The sequence below is a fragment of the Trachymyrmex cornetzi genome, unplaced genomic scaffold, assembly GCF_001594075.2.
Source record: "Trachymyrmex cornetzi isolate Tcor2-1 unplaced genomic scaffold, Tcor1.1 scaffold949, whole genome shotgun sequence".
Classification (NCBI taxonomy): Eukaryota; Metazoa; Arthropoda; class Insecta; order Hymenoptera; family Formicidae; genus Trachymyrmex; species Trachymyrmex cornetzi.
Window position 1 is genome coordinate 78,938 of NW_017300299.1, and position 14,695 is coordinate 93,632.

General features: G+C 37.9%; 1 protein-coding gene across 1 annotated transcript in view; it reads left to right on the plus strand.

Moving 5' to 3' along the window:
- Window positions 1–11,972, plus strand: part of jing (AE binding protein 2 jing) — an 88,969-nt gene extending 76,997 nt beyond the window's left edge. The window contains exons 3-10 of the mRNA XM_018520961.1: window positions 6,992–7,316; window positions 8,682–8,989; window positions 9,321–9,789; window positions 9,941–10,120; window positions 10,212–10,353; window positions 10,466–10,596; window positions 10,680–10,747; window positions 10,839–11,972. Coding sequence (XP_018376463.1) covers window positions 6,992–7,316; window positions 8,682–8,989; window positions 9,321–9,789; window positions 9,941–10,120; window positions 10,212–10,353; window positions 10,466–10,596; window positions 10,680–10,747; window positions 10,839–11,016 — 1,801 coding nt within the window. The 3' untranslated portion in view covers window positions 11,017–11,972. The remainder of the gene's footprint in view (window positions 1–6,991; window positions 7,317–8,681; window positions 8,990–9,320; window positions 9,790–9,940; window positions 10,121–10,211; window positions 10,354–10,465; window positions 10,597–10,679; window positions 10,748–10,838) is intronic.
- The last annotated feature ends 2,723 nt before the right edge of the window (window positions 11,973–14,695 follow it).

Genomic DNA, 14,695 nt, shown 5'->3' on the forward strand with positions numbered 1-14,695 from the left:
TATATATATATATATATTGGACCAAATCCCGCAGCCTATTGTCACTGAGAAAGCGAGGAAGGACGAAGCAGCACGAAAAGAATCCAGGTCCAAAGTCTCAAGTTTCAGCATACTCACGTATACGGATTTCTTTTTGGAGGAATAAAAACGAGGGAAGACTTTTCACTCTCGTGCTCGAGGGTACAACTACTTCTCAACGACAATTGTTTACTGATTACAGCGCCGAAAACACATCGTCTTAACAGGTCTTAGCCGCAATGACCAGGAACTGCAGTAAAAATCAATTATTTTTTATCAATTATCAATTTTAAGCTCTAACAGCTCCGCACGATGATTACATTATCTCTTTAAACAGGTGAATTGGTCTCGACGTTTGAGCATAATAATCAGGTAAAATTACAAAGGATTATTTATAGCCGAATAACTGCGGACGATAATATCAAATCAGTATTTTATTTGCAATGTTGCACGGCATTATGTCGTACGTGTAAAGTGTGTCATCTACCGATATATCTGCATTCGACAGTGAACTGCACTTCATTCATCTCGCGCGTCCGTGACTTCACAGATTCCAATAGATTTCTCATGTGCGCGTATACACAAGACACACGGCGCCGATCGCACGTGTGACTATTTTCGCCGCCGAGTGTTCGCTACTTTTTCAAGTGTTATTCACAGCTTGAGTCACGTTAATTCGCTAACTCGCACGTACGCGACCGCGCCGAGCACATCAAGCAATGCTAATACATTATGTAAAGCCTCGAAACGATTACCGGTTGAAGTCTAATTATGTATGGCACGGCGAAACATCTTGTTTAAGGCCGTTGTACTGCGCGTCGTGGTTAATGTCTTTTATTCCGGCAGCACACTTCTCGATGTAAACGATACAGCATTGGAAATCTTATTAATTTAACGACAATGAAAACCGTTAAATTAAACCGATAATATAAAGCTTGAATAAGTCTTTATAAATACGGAAGATAAATACGTTATATTATCTATTATCTATCTGTCTCTTTAACCTTTTGTAAACGAGTAACATTTTTTATCATCATTTAGAAAATATGTTCACGAGTATAGTTCGAAAGTTTAAATATTACACTACATTTTATAATTATAGTGCACTATAATTATCACGCAGTTATTTACTTTTATTTGCCTTTAGTTTTAATTTTATTGTTTCAATGTCAGAGTCCACTATTAATTGATTTTATTGTTAAATTTATTTTTAAATACATATAGATAATTATTTCAATATTTCTTTGTCTTACTTAGTTGATTGACTTTAGAAAATTGCAAAGTAACATTAAATTTCGAGTTTCGCTTTATTTGAAGCTCATCTATGGTACGCAAACAGAGAGAGAGAGAGAGAGAGAGAGAGAGAGAGAGAGAGAGAGAGAGAGAGAGAGAGAGAAGAGTACTAATTTCAAAACTGACTTCAAACTCTGATTATGAGCCGTGTGATACTAGACCCTCCATCAGAGATTATTATCCGTTTGAAATTCAATATTTTCAGATTACATTCAAATTTAATGAGACATCAAGAACCTAAAATAAAGTTTCACGAGATGATAATTAGATTACTTTTTTTTATTTGAATTTTAGAATTCTGAGGCCGGAATCGAATTCAGTGACCCGCAAATCTTTAGCAAATAAGATTTTCTTTAAGTTTCTTTGCCAGAAAGTTCCCATCAAGGGGTTGTTATGTATAAAAAAATTTCTGTAATTATATATATAGAGAATATCTCAATTATCTGTTTGCGTCTTGTTTGTTAAAAATTATAAAAATCAATGACGTGGACACAAAATTAATTAACCGGACACGAAACTTTTAATTATTATCTAAAGATCTTCATGATAAATAGCGGAGTCGCTTTACACGAATGGACTTGGCTTTGTTGCTCTATTGAAGTTGAAATTTAGAAAGCTAATGAAAAAGGGAGAGAGAAGCCCTTCACAATCCTCCAAGTATTTTCAAGCGGTCCATCCGTCCGTCCATTCAATTTCCTGCGAGTTATACCGGATCCTGGCGACCAAGATCGTCGCGCATCGAGGAACGACAGACAGGTCGACGTGCTATTCTGTCCCTCCCACCCGCTGTCAACCCTTTCCACTGATTTCCAGCGGAAAGGGCGGAATTCTGCGGAGTTCCGTCGTTGCACGCGTGTACAGCCGCATGACCACGGCCAAGGGTCGATGAAATGAACGTAGGTCAGTTATGCGAAAGCTGCTGCGTGCGATAAAATCGGATAAAGTCGGCTTGTCCGCCGACGCCGTCGTAAATATCATTTATTCCCGTCATTATCGCTCGCGCGCGCGTATTATGCAATTAACATGGGGATGTATAATGCATGAGCAGCGTCTGCATCAATGCCGATGGCCGTCTCGATTTTCGCATGCGGCGCATACGAGAACCCGATAAAGGCGTAACGCGCGACTGCTGTACGAAATCAGTTTCGCATGTGTAATGTGTATATCCAATAAGATATATATACATACATATATCTTTCGCATCTGAAAATGAAACACGCCCCCATTGCTCTTATTATTCTTTCTTCTAGGAGAATGTATGATCTGACGTTTTTTTTCCACAAAGAATCACACAGACAGTGAAAACATATTTTTCAAAGGTCTATTAAAATCTATAATAGACCTTTTAATTCATTTTAATCAACTCTTGGTGGATGCCTATCTTGATGGTATTATTATTACATTTCCTACTCGAAGAAAGTTTCCATGCGTGAAAATTTTGACGAAACTTCTTTTTTTAAATTAGACTAAAAAATAAAACACGTGGAATAATTTTGGTGCTTCTAAAAACACGAATTTGGAACTGTTATCTTATCCTATTAGTATCTGGAGTACTTAGGGATCATTACAATTCCATTAACAGTTAATGAGAATATACACAGTTGTCTCCGAGCATTTAGAGATAAGAATTTTTATTTTACACGCATATCAGCAAACCTCTTGTTGACTTGCGTACGCTTTTAATTTTTGCATAGAAAACAATGCAATCGAATTCAGCGTGAGTAATTTTCGCCAGAATGATTTAATAGGCAAAGAATGGAAGGCAAGTCGATATAAATGACGTTTATGTCTCTCTTAAGACACTACTCTTAAAAAAGGCGGGAGTCGACTAACTGACACACTACGTTACGCGTTGCGTAAAACAGCGCGTGCTATCGTAACGTGGAAAGGTCAGTGTCTCTTTCTCTCGACGGGGACATCGTGATTCGCAGCGTGACGGACGTTGCCCGAAATATCTGCCAGGCGGAAAGTCGAGAGAGGAAGATCGACGATCGTCCAGCTTTATCCGGCAAGCGCGAGAGAACGGCGGCGTAGAATTGTTTTTTCCTCGTTTTCGGCCACTTTATAGTCGACCGGATAATTTATGACTGCTGATACGCGACGAAACGACCGCGGACTTTTTGTGCGACGAGACTTGTTCGCGAATGCGAAAAAAGATGCGTGCTTGATGGTTTTTAACACTTTTTTTTGAGGAGCTACAATAATGCGGAAAATTACGGAATAAAACATCACTGTTTGCATACGCGCTCTTTTACTACGTGTTTTTGTAATATTTAACGGTAAACGCGGCTGTCTGATCTTTTTCTAACATTGAATGGATTTCATGTGATAAACATAAATTTAGCATAAGAGTTGGAATGTTTCAAAAATGCGAGTTAGTCTTTTATAGTCTCTATCAACAATAAATAATTCTGTCTTTATTATCGCGATTTGAATGGTTACCGTTTTGTAACCATATATATATAGCTCTACAAATTTTAACAAAATATTCGAGCAGTGATTCAGAAAATAAGTATTTTTGATGACATTTGTCACGCTCAGGTATACTAATAGTGAAGTCTTTTTGGTATTCACCATAAATCTTTCGAAATCTGATAAAAACTACGAAATAAATTTTCACGAGAAAGTGAGAGACTACATGAATCTGGTGTCTCAGTTTCTTACTTTAATGATCAAAATATATTTTTTTCTGTTTACCTAAAACTGTAGAATTATTTGAAATAAAATCAAAATTCTAAAAAATAATTAATGAGTTTCTGCGGAACAATACATCAGTTTCGCACATGAAATGAAGCGATAATTCTTGCAGAAATTAAATCGTTATTAAAAAATTTAATGATGAATTTCGCGAGACACTGTTTGTCATCGCTCGTGTTTCTCCCGCACCTCGATTTGCTTATAAATTATCAAAACGAGTTGCCGAGCCACGATACTGGAGTCTCCTAAATGACGACAGCACCGGGGCCAGGCCGATTGGCAATGTCTGGGCCTGTAATTAGGTTTGCGTTGGTGGTAACGTTATTACTCGGTAAGCTTGCAATTTCCTCGTGGCCGCCGCTTGTCGTCTCCAACCGGTTCCCTTCGTGGCGCTCCGCGGTTGCCACTAAAGCTGTTTCCTCCTGGACCGAGAGCGATCGACCACCGGACTCGTCTCGCTTGGACCCAGATGGGGGAAAAAAGGGCGACGAGGTGCTCATGGATGAGCCATCCTCATTCGGATAAATTGTTCCATCTTTTCGTAATGGGGCGTTGCACGAAACGACGTAAGGTTACACTGTGCTGCATTAAACGCAGTAGGTGGTGTCACACACACGTCAAGAGACTTTTTACATTATCGAATTGTATAATATAACGACGTCTTATTACAAGCTGCTGATAGTCAGGAAATATTCAATTTTTAAGAACAGATATAAGATATATATATATACATATATGTAAAATTAATATGCACAGACTGTCCTTCTATAACAATTAACAAATTACAAACGGGCCATTAGGAATCGGCGCTGTAACAATTGCGTGTTTATTTCGATTGATCTAAAATAACGTAAATTCTTTTCGTGAGTTAAAATTTAGGACAAAACGACGATAATTAAATAAATATAATATATATTGTACGAGTCGATGATGTTCATGCTGCGGTGTCAATCGTCGTAATAAAAACGGATTATTATTAGTTATAGACTTTTAGTGGTCGGTCAAATAACAAAAATATGAGGATAATTTATAGCTATTCCATCATCTGTGAAGCCAACCTTGTACTACAGATATTTAATTCTTATCATCCTAGAATACAATTCACACGTGAGATTGGCAATAAAACTATCAATTTTCTAGATACCACTATTATTATTGAAAACAATGTCATCAAATGACATAAATCACAAACCATCTTCTCTGGAAGATATCTTAATTACCAGTCTCAACACCCGATATCCCAAAAAAAGGAACTGATAGGGATGGTTGATAGAGTTTTTTTTAATCTCACATCCAGATTTCCATCAAAAGAACCTCGAACAGGTGGTCAAAATTTTATTAGACAATGATTATCCATCAAATTTTATTTTCAATATAATACGAGAAAGAATTAAAGTTTTAATATATAAAAAAATTCTCAATCAAACCACCAATAATAATAATGATTCCTCAAATAAGGACAAGAAAGAAAAAAAACGAGCTGGTTCACAATTCCATATGTACAGTCCGTTTTTGAAAAATTTTTAAATATCATCAAAGATTCCAATACTTTAAACTCTCATTTTTCAGCCTTAACAAACTCAGTTCAATGATAAAAGCGCAAAAAAGATCCTCTTCCTGCAGATTGCAAAAAGAACATTGTATATAAAATTTCTTGTAATGATTGTGACGCTTCCTATGTTGCACAAACATGTAGACAATTAAAAACGAGGATTTCCAAACATAAAAGTGACATCAATAGCAATAAAATCAATCCTTCAGTTGTCACGAATCATAGAACACGTCACAATCATGATTTTGATTGGAATAACGTTCAAATATTAGACATAGAATGTAACTACAATAAAAGACTAATATCAGAAATAATAAACATCAAGCGACAAAAGAACGGTATTAATTTAAACAAAGACATTGAGTTACTTAGTTCCTCATATTTTTGTTATTTAACCGACCACTAAAAGTCTATAACTAATAATAATCCATTTTTATTACGACGATTGACACCGCAGCATAAACATCATCGACTTGTACAATATATATTATATTTATTTAATTATCGTCGTTTTGTCTTAAATTTTAACTCACGGAAAGAATTTGCGTTACAACAATTATGGTGTAAGGACTAATTTGTATTTGACGTACTCCTGAGGTGAATTTCCATAGCAATTCCTGTAAGTTTTTTAAATATTTTTCGACTCTAATATTCATTTATCATATTTAAGGTCAAAATATCGTTGACCATCCAGCTTATTAACTGGTTATGGGAAATTGGATGTTGGAGTGTAACCACAGAATGAAGATATTCATGGATTTTATGTAATATTCTGGCTGATGAAGGCTAGAAGTTAGCCGAAACGTTCGAACAAATATATTATTTATAGAGGATTGTTTTAGATCAATTGAAATAAACGCGCAATTGTTACAGCACCGATTCCTATAATGGTCCGTTTGTTAATTGTTTTAATATAAGGAATCTTATTTTATTGTAATGTCATGTCCTTCTATAAACTAAACTTAGAAACTGTAGAATTAATATTTAGTAATACCGAGGTATCTTTTATAATATATATCACTATATATACATATATATATTTTAATTTCTAACTTGTCTCTAGAAGATACTGTACATTTTTATCCATTTACATTGGTATTTACGAATTAAGAAATTTATTATTAAAAAAATAATACTAATGATAGGGATCTTATTCTAATAAGACACTACTCTCTAAATTCTTTGGAAGGAAATCTTACTCTAAAGAGTGAGAAATCTCACTGTTTTATAAAAGTAGTAAAATTTTCACTCTTTAGAGTGAAACTCTACTCCAAAGAATTTAGAGAGTATGTAATAATGATAAAATAAATGGAAATAGAAGTGAACTTTTTTGGGAGAAACTTTGATACGCGGATTTTTTGCGGGCGCGTCTCTTTCAAGGATTTTCTATTACAATATATTAAACTATCACATCTTCTTTGTATGTTTTAGTGGCGTCGCGGTGTCTTGTGGGGAATGCAGTAGCAGTGGCACCAGCGATATCACAGAACCGGGCTCACCGTGCAGCACCAGCAGCGACGAGGGGGTAGCTGCGATACGCGGCACATCCGCCAGTCCGCTACCGTCTAAAACCGCGTTCAAAAGGTTGAGGGGCGAACCCGAGGCTGGCGCCCTTCCGCGCTCCGGCGCCGCCGATCCCACCTCCAGGGGGGCCGTCAAGGCGAACGGAAAGACTGCGGGCGGCCAGCACCATCACGAGTCCCAGGGCAAGATCACGGAGTACTTTAAGACGCAGATTAAGCCGCAACAGCCGAAGGTTGATATCTATTTGAGATAGAGACGAATAACAAATGTGTCAGGAAGAAGTAAAAATATTTTTATGTGAAAATAAATAAGTAAGATGTTAAAGGCAAAAATTTTGATCAAAGAGATCTATAGAGATCTTTTTGTAAAAAATGAGTTTTTTCAGTTATCATAGATATCCAATTCACAATAGTTCTTTGTTTTGAAAAAAAATGTAAGTTCTGTAAGGTTGACTTTGAATGACACAGTTGGTATCTATTGTAGGTAGCCTCTCAAACACAAAAGCATCAACAGATCTTGGAATCTAAGAAAGTTCTATGAGATTTTAATTTTTAGATTTTAATTTCAAAAGTGCAAATGGATGGATGCTCGCATTTTCTTTAGTCTGAACTTCAGCTAAATTTTAATTTAAAGATTGCAGAAATATTGATTGTAGCGAAACTATGCAGTACGTTAATACTCATCGTTTGTTTAGCGACTTTTGATTTGCAGTTCGTAGAAGTTAACTAAAGGAAAAGTAGTAAAAGAAAATATTTCTTCGATCAAAACCAATGTTACAACGGAAGTGTTGAAGATATCGACCGGCTTTGCTTCGCGCGAACACTTCAGATACATACTCATCTTATCGGCGAACACGCGTTTATCGGATATTGAATTAGCCTTTTTTAACAAGCTCGCGCGTATAGGTCTTTTCCAATAGGTTGATATTAATTCGCGGAAACTGTTCTCGTTCTATCGATCGACAATTTAACATGACGCGTTCTCGATAATTCGCATTCACATCGCACCGTATTTAACGCTAAATATGTCTACGAGGCTAAATTAACATTAGACAAAGCAAATCATTGTACATCGATACAAGAAGTATGATAAGTTCGTCATAATACAGAGTTTTACGATAAGGGCTGAATGTTTTTGTCTAATACACGGTTACTTCGATGTCGCTCTTATCGTGATCCACATAGTGACCTCGCTTCGGTAAATAAGCATCGTTCTTTAATACTGAAATATTTATCAAAAAATATTGAGGGCACCGTATAAATATTTGAATAGTGTTTATAATTAATAACTCGCTACATTATTTAACGGTCATAAAAACTTGTTACTTTATTTTTGTAAAACTGGATATGTAAATTCAAACTGAAATATTATTAGGCACTAAGATCTAGCTCAAACGGAGTAAATCATTTTTCTACTTACAATTAGTTCTATTATGTGTCGGTTTAATATCATTTATTATTATTCTATTTTGATCTCTTTTGAAAAAAGTTGCACTGTTTATTTTTCTTCAATTGTCTTCGACACAATAATTCTAATATAAGCTACCTTTGTTACACATAAATAGTACTGAAATTTTTTGTTATGTTTATGTTGCCAGATAAAGAAAACGAACGAAATGGTATTGGTAGCGAAGAGCTCAGAATTTCGGAGGCCACCTATGGTGCAGAGGAATAAAGGCGGCCTCGCTAAGTACTTGGGGACCGTGTCGTCCAACACAAACCGCAGTACTGTAACCAACGAGCCCTGGGAAGTGAGAACACTGACGTCATCGTCGACGAAAAAGGTACCGCTGGTCATCGTGCCAAGGGCCAATGGCAAGATAGACAAGAAGCTACCGAAGCCACTGCCAAGTCTGCCAATCTCGAACGACGTACTGAAAAATCTGCCCAAGATCTCATCCCTTAGGTATAGATTTACAATTTATTTTTGCGGTATGTCTTAGCCCAATAGTGCTGATTGATTAATTAATCAATTAACTAGCTAATTTTTGCTATTAGACGCATATTGAGAGTTTCCCAGGCAACATGTGTGTCAAAGAGCTGTATCAAAGGCGTATTTCAGACTTTAAAAACGAAACTTCTTAAAAACGTCTTCAAACATCTTTAAGACTTTCCGTGTAGCTCGGATTTTTTTAAATATTGCTTTATTATATAATTGATTTTTAGTCAAAAGAAATGGAACATGGTAAGTAAAAGTTATTTCCTGATTAATAACTGTTTTATAATTTTTAATACAGATTAACTTCGGACGTAAGTATCAATTCAACCAAGGGCAGTTCTCCGCCCGCTACTGCCGCCGCGTCGCTATTGGGCGAACCGTTGGACTTCAAGGCAATCTTGACGAAGCCGCACGTGAACGAGAACAATAATCTAACGAACAGCTGTGGAAGTATCCTGGGAGCGTTAAGATCGCAAAGCGGCCACGAATCCCCTATTTCGAGGTTGTCTTCACCATCGAAGGAGGACAACAAGGATGAGGATGGCCAATCGGCGCCGATCGACGTTGATGAAGATGACGTTGATGAAGAGGACTCTTTAGGTAGCGAATCGAAACCGTCGCCTATTCTTTCGGCACCTACCACCATTCGATTTCCGGCACGAGCGCCCGAGAAAGATAGATCTCAAGCTACTGATAGCGGGATCTGTCGTTGGGATAAGTGCGAAGCCAACTTCGAGTCTGTAGGTGGTCTTTTGGAGCATTTACAGGTACACAACAGATAATTTTTTATCATACATTTTTTATCTTTACAGAAAATGTTCGTTGATCAGATCCTCGTATTTCTTATTTGAAAAATTCAAACAATAACTTATTAATATAAAATATAGTTTTTGTGTGCAATTTGTATATTCTTTATAGGCTGCGCACATCAACACGCAAACCGGCAGCGACAATTTCGTCTGTCAATGGCAGGGATGTAAGGTACAAGGTAGGACTTCATGTTCTCGACGATGGCTAGAAAGACACGTTTTGTCTCATGGTGGCAATAAACCCTTTCGATGCATTGTCGACGGTTGCGGTTGCAGATTCAGTTCTCAGGTAACGCGCGTGTTTTTCTCTCACAACACTGCCTTTATGCTGGTAATATTTAATAAAATATTTAGAAACTAATCTATATATTCATTTGCAGACCGCCCTTGAGAGGCACGTGAATGGTCACTTCAATCAACCGGAAACGAGCAACACTAACGGAAGACGTAGTTGCGAGAACGGTGGCAAGCTCGTTAGGAGGAATGGCAAGAAGCTTAGATATAGGCGACAACCTTGGTCTGGTGAGTGTCATTTCGCTATTTTATGCTGTTTATAGATTTGTTTTTTTTCTCTTGAAAATGTTTTATAGATTGATAAAAAATTATACATATTAATATCGAGATATCATTACAGCAAGACTTTTTGATTACTTTGACTCGGGAGTAATGGAGGGTCTTCAGCACAGGCTACTGGAATTAGCGACATCGAGGACGCAGGGGCGACTAGCTGAAACGCCAGGAAACTCGATGGCACTAACTAGTCAAGTAAGTTATAAGCGTAATAATTATCGCACTGTGCAGCGTCGTAATGTTCGCTGAGACTTACTTCGATAAAATTCCTCTTTCAGGTTTTAGCGAGGAGAGTCGAAATGGACGGAAAGACGAAGGTGTTATTACGATGGTATCCCCAAGATATGTAAGTTTCCTTGTTAAAAATGAACTTTAACTGATTATACGAATATCTAAAATGCTGATGATTCATTCTTATCATTGCGCGCTTTTTACAGAGAACCGGATGAATGGGTACTAGAATCCGAAGTACAAAGTACGAAGCATGTAGGTATTCGCAAAGCAGCCGCTAGTAATCCGGAACAAGTGAGTTTGGCTCTCTATCCCGCGATAAGCGGTCGCACGCCGCCGACGGTGCGAGCGAAGCAGCGTCGAAAACCAGTAAAGAACTCGTGATAATGCCGGCTGATCGGCCGGATACCAGAACTGACCTAACGAGCGCTGATATCTCAACCTTCTTCGAAGTGAAGAAGAACAGAGTGCTGCCGTTGATATGAGCACGACACGGTCTATAACACTTCCTGGTCGGTGAAGACGAAGGCCACGACGATGCGACCTGAAATACCCGAACGTATCGAAAGAGACAAAGACCGCTTTAGAAGATAACTAATCTAAAGATAAACGATCAATATGGCTCTGTTAAAAAAAATAAGAATCGTCGAAGGAAATCGTGCAACAGATAAATTCAGGATGTAGTAGACAGTAGCGATAAGAACAAGGGATACAGCAAATGGACGAACAAATAAATGATCATCCGTCCTCCGTTTTGAGGACGAGAATATTGCTCAGCAATGAACGTTGTCGTTATTTATCGATGGATACATCTACTAATGCGCTAGTTCTACGCGAATCCCTGCCACGAGTACCTCGCATAATTTGACGCTCGTCGGCTTCGGAAGCGCTAAGTCTGGGCCTCGAAAGTGCCTCACCGTGGATACGTTTTGTACCGTCTTCTACCGTGATCAAGATCCCAGGGACAGATGCGTGGTGAAAACGGTAGTAATGGTAGACAAAGACAAAAAGCGAAAAAAAAAGAAAGCAACAAAGAGGAGCTTTTGCGTATTTGGTTTTGCCAAAGGAAACAGAGGTCGTGCACAGACAAAATATTTAAGCGGTAGTTAACAATTTATAAAAAGATAATCACTCTGGTGGCCTTAGGATTCAATTAATATCTAACATCGGCCCCTTGGCACTTCCGGGAACTGAGTATCTTGGCGATCTCCGACGATATTTTGAAAGAAGGGAAGAGAAGGGAAAAGGAAAAAGAAGATGCTTCTCTATCTTGATTTACAACTCGGTAGAAACTCGCGTCGGCTGTCATCATATGATGACACGAAGAGGATCGAGAAGAAAAAACATGAGAAGACGGAGGAAGATCGTGGACAGCGCGAAGCGGACGCAGAAGACTGTATCGGGACTGTATGAGAAAATCGGAGAAGGGTATTTAGATTGTTAGGTGAGAATTCGAATGAGTACGAATGAAAATATGTATGTATGAGAAAGAGAGACTGAGTGATAATGCTCCGAATTCGCCGTTATTTCCCTGAATAGGGTGACAGTCTCCCAGGCTGGAAAACTCGGCATGAAATTGAAAGATTGCGGAATAATCGGACGATACGTACGCCATCGAGATTTCTATCGAGGATTATTTCTCTTCGTTCTTTGTAGAAGTGGAACGGAGAGGCGATGTACAAAACAAAATTAAGAAAAAGAGAGTGATTCTCAAGGCCCGAGGCATACCCGAGTCAGCTTTTGAAAAAGAGATGTATAGCGTCGAGTTTGCCTCGTTTCCGCGCCCGAGATGTATTCGATTTCTTGTGTACTTCATCATTCGCGTTATTTTTATTTTTCTGCTGAGTCTCGCGTAGCATGTTGACATACACTCGTCGCATTAAAGAGCGCAAAATTTAATCAAGTGCCAAGATGAAAAGAAACGGGAGTAAGTAAACATGCTGCCAACCACAATCGATGAGCTGTTACCCTCAAAAGGGGTAAATTACGTACGTAGGCTGTGTTACATTTCCCACGGACTTGTTAAGCAAAGAATGGGTTGAATGGATTGAACAAAGAGTGCGACGTGCGTCATGTTGTTGCTCTCGCAATTCATGTACGTGACTTCGCAAAAAGAGAAATAAATCAACAGCTATGTGAGATGTAAGCAGTTGAGAGCAAACGCAGTTAGCATATATCTATTTCATACCTCAATGGTTAAATTATAACATTTATTTAAAATAACATAATTATTATTTAAATTATAACATTTATTTAACTTTTTTTTAAGCCATCTTCAGCATGTATATCCAGTTTATAATTACATTATTTAATTACTTGGCATGTTGAGATGATTTACAATTCCAGTGTTGAAATAACCTCCTTAATCAGTTATGTGACTGTTAAGGAGGTTATTTCAACACTGGAATTGTAAATCATCTCAACATGCCAAGTAATTAAATAATGTAACCATAAACTGGATATACATGCTGAACATAAAAAGAAGTCGAAACGTTCATTGTAATAATAAATGTTATAATTTAACTATTGAGGTATGAAATAGATATACGCTAAATCTAACTGCGTTTGCTCTCAACTGCCTACATCTCACATAGCTGTTGATTGATTCTGAGAGCCTCTGTTAAATCAAATTTATAAGAGAAATAAATTTTGCGACACGCAAGCTTCTCGCGGATGATCGCGGAGCAGCAACGCCGCGCACGTGTGCATGCATAGCGAATAGAACTTCATATAAATTAAAGTTCGCAAGGAGAAGAATATGTGTCGTGTCGTATGAACGTATTGAACGAGTGAGAATTGATCGAGAAATAGACGAAACTGAGAGATTGACGAGAAAATCAGAATGGATGAGTTGATTGAATATGAATGAGGGATCGAGCGGCTGAAAAGAAATGGAGACCGTATGAGACACACAAACAAAGACGAAACGTCATTACACACCAGCTAAAAAACACTGCCAATATAATTGTAATTAAGAGCTCTACGACATTAATTAATTATTCTTACTATTATTGTAAAGTACGATTGTAAAACCCCAGACATAATACGAATAGCAACAGCGATAAGAATAACATCTTTCAACTTATCAGAAACTGTGTATTCTGGAGTATCCGATTTCTGAGAGATAAAATCGTGGTATTCCTATCGCTATCACTATTCCCTCGCATTGTGCCTGGGGCTTAAGTGTATAATCGAATAGATCTCTAGCTGACGCGCGAGGATATGTAGTAAGGAGGACATGTAATAAGAAGTGGCCGTTCCGATAATGCGTCGTTGTCACGTCCGTTCCACGATATTTTAACGATAAATACTTTTTCTCAAACTGCCCGCGTGTGAGAGGGTGTTCCGTGCACGCCGCGTGCACGGCGCATCGCGAACGCGAGGCCGCGAGTTGTAAATGTAAATACTTAGTTGAAATTATTGTAACGAAACGGCATATTACACGAATCCTGTACTCGCAACTGTAGGTTTGCTACCCGTCGACGCTAAAGCAAGCCACTTGCGAGCTATCTAAAAAAAGTATATCTCTCTGTATCCATTGATTTTCGAGCACAGCGTTTACCGCGAAGGCGGCACGCATACGGCGGTGGATTATTCCTTCCTTTTGAGGAAATCGAAAAATAAACACCGAATATAAACGCGTCACTGCCAGAATCACGCACTGCCAGCCCCGTCGTTCTAACGATGCGCCTCTAACGTAGTATCTCTCTCTATTACACGAGCATATATTCGTTCGTATTGTGCTTCTAAGAAACTCGTCGTCGGCTCTTTTCTCTTTATACGTACATACATACATACATACTCACACACATGGCCTAGCCGCAGCCACCGTTCCCGAATTTGTATATTCTTCGAGTGTATATCGTCGCTCCTAAAAAAAAGATTCATTAACATAACACTTTGTGATTTTATTTAAAAATTAAATTGTAACTAAATTCAGTTAGACGACAGTGTTTGGACGACATTCGTAGATTCAAGGTAATTAATTATTCATGCCTTGAAAGTATGTCTAGAGGTCTATTCTTTTTCGAAGTAAATTCTGAAGTCGAGTACACACTAATGC